Below are 10,307 nucleotides of genomic sequence, written 5' to 3'. Positions count from 1 at the left end.
ACTTACGTGAAATATTGGCTCGTGTTATAAATTTCACATACATAAGTTTTCATGCCGAAATTAACATTCAAATTTCGCGCAAAATAACTTTCCACCGAGAAAAACTCCTGACCACGTGATAGGCCTAGATTAATATATAGCGATTTCCACTGACTGCTCGCGGAGCGCTCCCATGGAGCCATATAAATGGGAGAAGTAGCTCTCGGCTTCGTTAAAGACTGTTTTTGCTAAATCAGGGTCTCCTATATTTATTGCTCCATGGGAGCGCTCCGAGAGCAGTCAGTGGAATTCGCTAATAGTTTTCCCATAGAGTAATTATATCGGAGTTAAAAAAATTGCCTTCCTGGTGGTAGATTACTAGAATCCAAGGTTATTTAATTGTTCTATAAAGGCCAAAGGCTAGTGTCAAGTTAATTAGAATATTTCAACCGACGAAATATATAACCCGTAGATGGCGGCTGTTTACTACGTTTTTGGGAGGCCAGTGCACGGCCAGAGCGAAGCTCCCCACTCCCCAGCCTAGGGCTTCACTTCACACACTCTGTTATGTCGTAACCCTCGTAGTCGTAGCGGTGTTTTTCTTCTAAGCGGGCGTAGTGGTACCATTATCCGGTCTCATAAAATAATTATTCTCTTAAATTATTACGTTAAAGTATTATCATAGAGATCGCGGATTATAATTTTCGGTATTCAATTCTTCTTAATGCAAATTACAACGGAGTTTTTAAAAACATGAACGTTTGCGTATTTTATATCGTAAAGGAAAATGAGTCGTGCACGACCAAGGCCTAAGGCCTGGCAAAGGGTCCAAACCCAACCATCCCACATTTACCGACAAAAAGAATCTGCGTTCTCATTATTGCAAGACGTCAAGAGCAACAGTTAAACTTTAAAAGGATTTGGGGAATAGTGTGGCTTTAAAACTTAACCTACGCGAAGCTTCTCCTGCCTTCGGTTGTTCAGAAAGTAGGATTTTCCATCAACAACTTATTACAAGAAAGGTGAAAAACTATATTGAGAAATTTAAGACTGATTTTTGAACATTAACGCTGACCTACCAAGTACCACAATGGCTGTGAAGTATTTGGGTAAAGAACACCTGACTGGGTTTGACAACTATAAAGTAAGCCTGATTTGCAGTTTTTCTTTTGGGTGCCTTTATGGTAACAGTGACCCTGTTAAATGCAATTTGCTAAGGTTCCCAAACAGGGGAATCATTGTCAGTCATTCACTAATTACCCCACCAGTACCACTATATCATTTGTAATAGTTAAGTCTAAACGACAAAGGTGATTTTATGCTATATCTTTATCGCTTTTGTTAGAGTTAAGAGTATCTTTTCATTTGAGAACACCGTTGCATTTTGGAAAGTAGAAATAGTTTTTTTGGTTTGGGGAGAACATTTTATGTTCCAAATTTACAAGTGCCATGTACAACCTAACGGCATTTCATGTAGGGTTCATGATGGGGTATTAAGTAAGAAAACCCTGAAATAAACCAAGACTATTGAACTTTAGAACAAATGAAGTTTACCAGGCCCTTTTTGTAAATAAAGTCGATACTCATGATCAGCACCCTAAAAATAGCTAGAAACAACTAAAAAACGATTGTCTGAAAATTAATTTTCAAACAGCACGACCTTAACCCAACTTGACCTGAACCTTAAGTAAACCTAACCTGACCATGAAGCTAAATTAAACCCAACCTAACCCAAGGCTCACTCGCCCTCATTCTTTAGATCAAAAAGAAAACATAGACTAAACAGCTTAGTTCAAAAGGTTTTTTTGCTAGCAAAATTTTCCGTACATTTTGTAGTGCTTCAGGTAGTGCAAGTTCTCTCTTAATCAACTTATACTTAGAAAGTACATGTAAATAATATATGATAAAGTGTGCAAGCTTTAATTTAATGTAAAGGTTCCGTTGTTTTTATGTATAACGAATACGATTTAAGGGAAGCCTTACTAGCAAGAAGACACTTTTTTGATATTTTATATAAAAGCTGCTTAAAGTGGCCAGTGTCCAGTTTATTTTGGGCTGGCTCTACTGGCCACATGGGCAGTGTTTTTTTAAATCCTTATTTCTCAACCTGGTTAAAATTATTAGACACACGCAAGAAGTCTTAGTTTTCCATGTTATCCGCTACTTGACCCCCTCCCCCCAAAACACTTGACCTAACACGGCACGATAAACCATGAACCTAATCTAACCTAACATTTCATTAATGCTATGAGGGTTATAGCCGGGACCCTCCATTATACAGGGTGTTCCAAAAAGTGTGGTAGGACCAAGTACAGTGGGTTCTATGAGTGATTTTGAGTTGAAAATGTTCTATGACATTTTGTGCTTGGCCACCGTTTACAATTTATGTTTAGAGTACATTAAGGATGACCCCTTAATTAATTTAGCCCTTTCTTTTAGTTTCTTACTTAAATTTAAGGGGTCGTCCGTAAAACACTCAACACCCAGAGGACAAAAGCGGAGTTAATACAAACCTCGAAAAATCAGGGAAATAAATAGTTGACAAAAACATCAGGGAAATTTCGTATTTATTTAAAATTTAGGGGAATTTGCGTCAAATAGGGGCCGAGTAATTAAGCAAAACGTTCGTAAACATCCCCTCCATAGGATTAACATTACACTAAACTTTGGAGGCTCGTAACTCTGGTTATATTAGCGATACGGGGATGTCCTTTGAGTATGGTATAGTCCTATTTGCCCCTCCCCCTCCTTCGTTAACATTTGCTCCATAGGATACTCCATATCCGCAAAATCCTGGAAAACTCAGGGAAGTATATGGGGAAAAACCTGAAAATCTCGGGGAAATTTGTTTTCCAAAAGTTGTATGAACCCTGCCAGAGTACTTTCAATCCTACCACCCATTTTGGAACGCCTGTGTATTAAGAAAGGTCACCACCATCTGATGAACCCCTATTTAAACTGTACTTTTAGTAGTGCATAGGATACTAACGGAAAACTATTTTAAAAAATTTGCCTATCATACCAACACCGCAATTTTTACAAATATATTAGAGTAAGCTAGCTACAGTGCAGTAACGTAGATAAAGATTCAATTTATCAGGCTCAACGTAGTTCATACCATCCGATCAAAAAACATCGGAAGAGATTTTTTTTTGACAAGACCCACTTTAAGATAAGTGTTTCTGTCGAATTCCCGCTTTCCTAAAAAAAAAAACACCTGATTCGAGAGAATCTATTCCATAACGAATCGAAAGCGATTCTGATTTCATCGATGATAAGTCCAAATAGATAAGGATTAAAATTTTAGCGCTTATTGCACATTTTCAGCCTATTTTAAAAATCGCCAATGTTGCGTTTTAAAATTTACTGTAATCAGAAGTGAGATGAGACCAGAAGTAATGAGCTAATCAAATTCTTCACTCGGCGAAAGTGAATATTCTCGATAACACAAGAACGGTTGGCCCTCTAGTAGCGGTTTCTGAATTTTCCCTCCAAAACGTGAGACGCTCGCGGTGGTAGACGGCCGAACTATATTCAAGGAGCCGCGTCCGTGTTCCGCAGCTTTAGGTTGAGGGGAAGGGGGTAGGAAATGTTTTTGGAACTCGACCAATTTTTTTGTCTGTAGTGTAGGCGCGATGGAAGCGGCATAAAATCCTCAAATTTGTTCACTAGTGCCAGAATCTACTATCAATGCTAGAGCCCTTCACTTCTAGTCTCATCTCACTTCTGCTGTAATCTATAATTTCTATTTGTCGTACCGTTATGCTGGCACCGGTTTTTTCATTTATTATCCTATAGGCTTGATATTCTTTAATTAATTAATTAGGGTTAATCTACTGTTCTATATTCTGTCGGAGCTAGTTGTCGTAAACCTATATATAACCTACTTTTGTATTTTAATTATTGTTTCTAGTATAGTTCAAAAGATACCAGCCCACTTAGCAACAATGTGATGCATCCATTTTGGGATCAAGTTGTAAAAGTAAATCATTCATTTTTAATAGATTTGAGCAGGGTCCGACATTTGCGAATCTCATGACATTTAGTAATCAGGGTTCGAATTAAAAAAAAACCACGGGTTTTATTGGGTTTACGCCCACACCCATCACTAAGATCTTCAATTTTGATGAATGCTTTAGTAATTTCATTTTAAAGATAATTAAGATATTTGTTGTTTCAACTTCAAAAGTACTATTTAATAATATCAAGAAGCGATATCTAGTTTACTAGGGAGAAAGTATAAGATGCCTAAGTATTCGCGCGCCATAGTCCCAGTCCCCGTTTCAAAATACAAGGGGGGAAGTAAAAGGAGGCCGGGCTATTTCGCCGACGCCTCTCCTCAGTCGTCAGTAATTTTCGTCATTCGCGTCGCTCTGACGTGAGTTTTCAAGAACTATGAGATGCTGGTTGTAATTTAGAGGCGGGAATTAACTCCGGACCTATGTTTGGACTGGAGTTAAAGCTGGAAATATGGCGAATTTATACCCTCTTCTCCCTAGTAAACTAGATATCGCTTCTTGATAATATTTATTACTTTTTATGAAACATTTTAAGACTTTTTTTTTACTAAGCAGTTACTTTTGAATTAAAATTTTTACCATTCACGCAACTGCTAAAGATAAAAACCCAATAAAACCCGGGCCTGTGGGCAGGGTTTATTTTATTAAAACCCGGTTTTTTTTAACCCTGTTAATAATTCACATTCCTTAAGTTCATTAGGATTACCTAAAATTAAATCCACAAACAATTGTTTCATTGAGCATTGGGAAATGTCTGTCCCTACAAATTCTATGAAATAAATCGGAATATTAATATTAATTAAAAACTCTTAATCAGATCGTACCAAGATGGATTGCCCCAAATGTTCTAACATTTTCAGGATTTATGTTAACTACAGTTAACACTGTCCTTCTAACAATATACGACTATAGTTTTTGGGCTAATAGCAATTACAATAAAGAAGAGTCACCCATTCCTTGTTGGGTTTGGATTGTTTGCGCCATAAACCATTTTTTGGCCCACACATTAGGTTAGCTAAATGCTATTTATTAAATTGTCTTTTAGTATTTATTAAAGGGAGGGTGAAGTGGAAAATCAAGTGATTTTTCATAGATTCTTCTACTAATTACAAGACCAGTCTGCATAGTGAAACATTCAGGAAATACAGATTCCGAATGATTTTAAAATTCAAATTAGGTTCAGATTTTAAGGATAATTTGAAATAAGCCCCTCCGACCAATCGCGTAAACCCCTACCTTTTTATTAACAAAATTCTCGTGGCACGCTCCGTGTCTCGTGCCACGACTGTCACATCGCGCGCAATTTTTAACAAATTTCGTGATAAATTTCATTCGACACGGAGCGTGCCACGAGAATTTTGTTAATAAAAAGGCAGGGCGTTACGCTATTGGTCGGAGGGGCTTATTTCAAATTACCCATAAAATCTGAACCTAATTTGAATTTTAAAATCATTCAGAAGTATTTCCTGAATTTTTCACTATAAAGACTGGTCTTGTAATTAGTAGAAGAATCGATAAAAAAAATCACTTGATTTTCCACTTTACCCTCCCTTTAATTACTATCGTTTATTTAAATATTTTCGTAATTAAATCAGATGGTATCGATGGAAAACAAGCTCGTAGAACTAATTCCAGGTTATTATAATTGTGATAGAGAATATTAATTAGGGCAACGAGCTTAAATTAAACCTTTCATTAACGTGCGTAGCGGTCCATTGGGAGAGTTGATGGACCATGGTTTAGACAGTTGGGCTTGCCTACTGATGCCTACTTGTTTATATTCCGTCTTTGGAAGAGGTCCCAACAGTTGTGATCCATACAGAATATTTCTAACGTTATGGATTGTGCATTTCTGCTTCTTTCTCTCGCATTGGGAGAAATACATCACCGGTATACTTTACCTACCGTGGAGCTATGATATTTCACAAATTGTAAGTAAAATCTACAGTCATTCAAAAGTTGAGATGGCCGATACCAGGCTTAACCCGATACTGATCGATACCGGTACAAACATGAACCGATACCGATATGGTATTGGTTCATCCCTACAGGCGCGTACTAAGAAAGATTTTCGCTTATTAGTTGTTAGATAAACTGAATTCAGGTACTTTTTATATAAATGAGAACTCGTCACGATTGAAATTCATAGAAATGAGATATTATCACCATCATTACGTTACGAAAAGACCTAAAAATGTCAAGTAGCGTCATATAACGCATTTTAAACGAGTATCGGTTTAGTATCGGTATCGAACCAACCGATCTGATACTATCGGGACGAGGGGCTAGCCACTTACGAAATATGGTGTACAAGCCTTAAGAAATATATTTCAATATTTCGAGAAATATCGTAATATTGAGAAATATCGGAAATATAGGGAAATATCTGAAATAATGAGAAATATCGGAAATATAGGGAAATATCTGAAATAATGAGAAATATCGGAAATATTAAGAAAAAATGAGAAATATCGGAAATATTGGGAAATAATGAGAAATATCGGAAATATTAGGAAATAATGAGAAATATCGGAAATAATGAGAAATATCGGAAATATTGGAAATACGAAGGAATAATGGAAATATTGGAAATTTAAGGGAAATATCGTGAAAATATTGGAAATTTTAGGAGAAATATCGGGAAATAAAGAAATACAAAAATAATAGAAATGCTGAGAAATATTAGAAATACGAAGGAATAATCGAAATATTGGAAATTTAAGGGAAATATAGTGAAAATATTGGAAATTTTAGGAGAAATATCGGGAAATAAAGAAATACAAAAATAATAGAAATAAATCGGAAATATTTGGAAATAAGAAATCTGGTGTACATTTTTTGGGGAAGTGAGTAGCCCCTCATATCGGGAAACTCTGAGTATCGGTGCCGATACCAATATGGTATCGGTACCGGTTCATCCCTATTCAAAAGCAAAGATGCTTCTGATTAATTTCTGGGGAAAAAATTCTAATAGCTGAAATTTAAAATTTAGGTATTGCTAGTATCCTTTCTGATCAGCGGTTCAACTTCCCACGAATTTTGGAAGATCACAGTCCCAGTATTAAATTGGAGTTTAGCCGATACGACAGAAGCCGTCATTTATTGTAATTTCATTCTCATAATATTTCCTCATTAAAACAATGGATATTTAATAATAATAATGATGATTTAATTATTTTTTAAGTTTGTTCCTTTGGCATGACAATACCGGTTTCCATCTACAATATTTACCTGTAAGTTTGAATAATATTTTCAATTTGCCGTGATAATAGTTATATTTGTTTCAGAGCGTACCGTGAAGGGAAAGTGAAGCAATCATCGCTGTTAGAAGCCATTCGGCCTGGTTTCCCATTGGCCATCTTCTTTCTACTGACCTTGTTATGGGCCACTTATTCACCCGGAGATATTATTAATCGTGATCCTCGAATGTTTTATTATATGGTTGGAACAGTCTTTGCTAATATAGCCGTAAGTACAATTTGTTTTGGACTTGGGTCACAGGGTTCATACAAACCTGGGAAACAGGGAAAACCTGGAAAAATCAGGGAAATAAATAGTTGACAAAAACCTCAGGGAAAACTCAAGGATATTTCGAATTTTTAGCAAAATTCAGGGAAATCAGGGAAATTTGCGTCAAACAGGGGCCGAGTAATTGAGCAAAATGTTCATAAACATACGCTCCATAGGATTAACATTACACTAAACTTTGGAGGCTCATAACTCTGGTTATATTAGAGATATAGGGGTGTCCTTTGAGTATCTAATAGTCATATTTGCCCCCCCCCCCCTCCTTCGTTAACATTGGCTCCATATACGGGAAAAACCTGGAAATCTCAGGGAAATTTGTTTTCCAAAAGTTGTATGGAACCCTGTAGGAGATGTTTTTAAGTTTATGGTAATGATTTTGTAATTGATGCTTTGTAATTTCAGTGCCGTTTAATCATTAGTCAGATGTCGCAAACACAAAGCGAAACAATTAACTGGATGACGTATCCAGTTGGTTTGGCAGTGGCCGTTGTCTTTGGTATCCCCAGTTTAGGCGTTAAAGAAGTCTATATTTTGAGGATATTGACAATCACTTTGATTTTGGCTCACATTCATTATGGCGTAGTTGTGGTAAGCATTCAAATAAATTTTTTACGCGTGTCTTTCAATTCAATCCTTTATCAAGCTTTTGGTTAAAGGGAGGGTGAAGTAGAAAATCAAGTGGTTTTTTTTTTTTATCGATTCTTCTACTAATTATAAGACCAATCTGCATAGTGAAACATTCAGGAAATACAGACTCCGAATGATTTTAAAATTCAAATTAGGTTCCTATTTTAAGGATAATTTTAAACAAGGACTTCCGACCAATTGCGTAACGCCCTGCCTTTTTGTTAACAAAATTCTCGTGGTACGCTCCATGTTGAATGAAATTTATCACGAGATTTGATAAAATTTGCGCGCGACGTGACAATCGTGGCGCGAGACATGGAGCGTGCCACGAGAATTTTGTTAATAAAAAGGCAGGGCGTTACGTGATTGGCCGGAGGTCCTTGTTTAAAATTATCCTTAAAATCAGAACCTAATTTGAATTTAAATACTTCGTTCGGAATCTGTATTTCCTGAATGTTTGACTAAGCAGACTGGTCTTATAATTAGTAGAAGAATCGATAAAAAATCACTTGATTTTCCACTTCACCCTCCCTTTAAGCCTCTAAAACTTCTTGAGCTCTTCAAAAGTTAGAAGTTTTGAATTAGAAGAGAGATTCATTTAAAATCTGGAGAGATTTCCAATTTTATTGGCCTATAGAGAAATTATTCATTGTTTTTAATTTTTATTTCCTCATTGAGAAATTTGACCTTTTCTGAAATATTAAGTTATTCAATTTAATAAGGAAAAGTTGCGTAGATTGAAGGGACTTTCGGTTCCAGGTATTGGTACCTGTATTATGACAGAGTTTAGCAATTGAATTAATTAAAAAAATCTAACATTTTGTAAGATTTTCAATTCAAATTCATAAGATTTGTTCCATAAGTTTGTCACTGGTTACTGAGAGCTTGTCATGAAGTGAATGTAGGTGAAACATCATTCGACGCCTGGTGAGGCGCTGTCAAAGGCTTAGTGCACATACTAAATAGGAAGATGGAAGTCCTGCAAAACTGAGTGTAGTTATATCTCGCTTGTCATTCTCGAACTAGCTTGAGCTGTAAGTCCCTACTCCTAGCATTACGAAGTATGGGTAGTGTCATTCTTATGGAGCATTTCTTGTAAACTTATGGTCTTGGCTATGGTTTAGTCAAAACAAATGACAATAGATGTTCCCATAGTCACGAGATAAGAGTTAATTGGACCCCTAAACCAGAACCATAAATAGCTTCCTTTTACTGTTCATCATTTATGCCTAAACTTAGCAAAGGCTAGTTTTAGCTCCACCTTCCTCACTATCTGGAGGAATTATGATTGGTTCCAGCCTTTGTTGGGGTTAAAATTGGTGGCGCATTTTAGGGGCGCCACAGAAGCTGACGTTCAGTTGTCTTTAAAGGGAGGGTGAAGTAGAAAATCAAGTGATTTTTTATCAATTCTTCTACCAATTTTAAGACCAGTCTGCATAGTGAAACATTCAGGAAATACCAACTCCGAATGATTTTAAAATTCAAATTAGGTTCAGATTTTATGTGTAATTTTAAAGGACCTCCGACCAATCGCGTAACACCTTGCCTTCCATTTAACAAAATTCTCGTGGCACACTCCGTGTCTCGCGCCACGATTGTCACGTCGCGCGCCTAATTTTATCAAATCTCGTGATAAATTTCATTTGTTAACAAAAATGCAGGGCGTTACGCGATTGGTTGGAAGTCCTTGTTTAAAATTATCCTTAAAATCTGAACCTAATTTGAATTTTAAAATCATTCGGAGTCTGTATTTCCTGAATGTTTCACTATGCAGACTGGTCTTATAATTAGTAGAAGAATCAATAAAAAATCACTTGATTTTCTACTTCACCCTCCCTTTAAGAAATTGAATTAACTGAACAAGTAAAGTGCAAAATTGAAAAATATTTATTCATGATTTTGCAGGTTTTAGAATATTTATTTATCTTTTGTTTTCATTTGTGGCGAATAATTATTTTAATTTTTAATAATTTTTTTATCAATGTTTTTCCTTTTTTTTTTTTTTTGAGTGATGTTGTAGTTTATATTTACATATATTTAACTTGTTTATTTAGTTATTTATTTTTTTTTTCAATTTAGGTGCGGCAGTTGTGTGTACATTTTAAAATCAACTGCTTTTCTTTGAAGAAGAAAACAGCGGAAGATTGACATACG

General features: G+C 35.9%; 1 protein-coding gene across 1 annotated transcript; it reads left to right on the top strand.

Annotated features, from left to right (window-relative positions):
- Positions 1 to 545: 545 nt before the first annotated feature.
- LOC149717119 (ethanolaminephosphotransferase 1) lies at positions 546 to 10,307 on the top strand. Its single transcript, XM_089835567.1, has 10 exons — positions 546 to 1,123; positions 3,893 to 3,961; positions 4,816 to 5,008; positions 5,594 to 5,633; positions 5,707 to 5,929; positions 6,991 to 7,102; positions 7,183 to 7,231; positions 7,286 to 7,466; positions 7,929 to 8,114; positions 10,233 to 10,307. Exons 1-10 carry the CDS (start codon positions 1,070 to 1,072, stop codon positions 10,299 to 10,301), a joined length of 1,176 nt encoding a protein of 391 aa, XP_089691693.1. The 5' UTR covers positions 546 to 1,069; the 3' UTR covers positions 10,302 to 10,307.

The sequence above is a fragment of the Phalangium opilio genome, unplaced genomic scaffold, assembly GCF_054372755.1.
Source record: "Phalangium opilio isolate 3A_F unplaced genomic scaffold, DU_Popi_V2 ptg000003l_1, whole genome shotgun sequence".
Lineage (NCBI taxonomy): Eukaryota > Metazoa > Arthropoda > Arachnida > Opiliones > Phalangiidae > Phalangium > Phalangium opilio.
Note: the sequence above shows the minus strand (reverse complement) of the source record. Positions and strands in the feature narration are given on the sequence as shown.

Coding starts and splice junctions, on each gene's coding strand:
- LOC149717119 (XM_089835567.1), top strand. CDS start 1,070: ATGGCTGTGAAGTATTTGGGTAAAGAACACCTGACTGGGTTTGACAAC. Junction 5,930..6,990: donor GCTATGATATTTCACAAATT/GTAAGTAAAATC, acceptor TTTAAAATTTAG/GTATTGCTAGTATCCTTTCT. Junction 7,232..7,285: donor TCCATCTACAATATTTACCT/GTAAGTTTGAAT, acceptor TATTTGTTTCAG/AGCGTACCGTGAAGGGAAAG.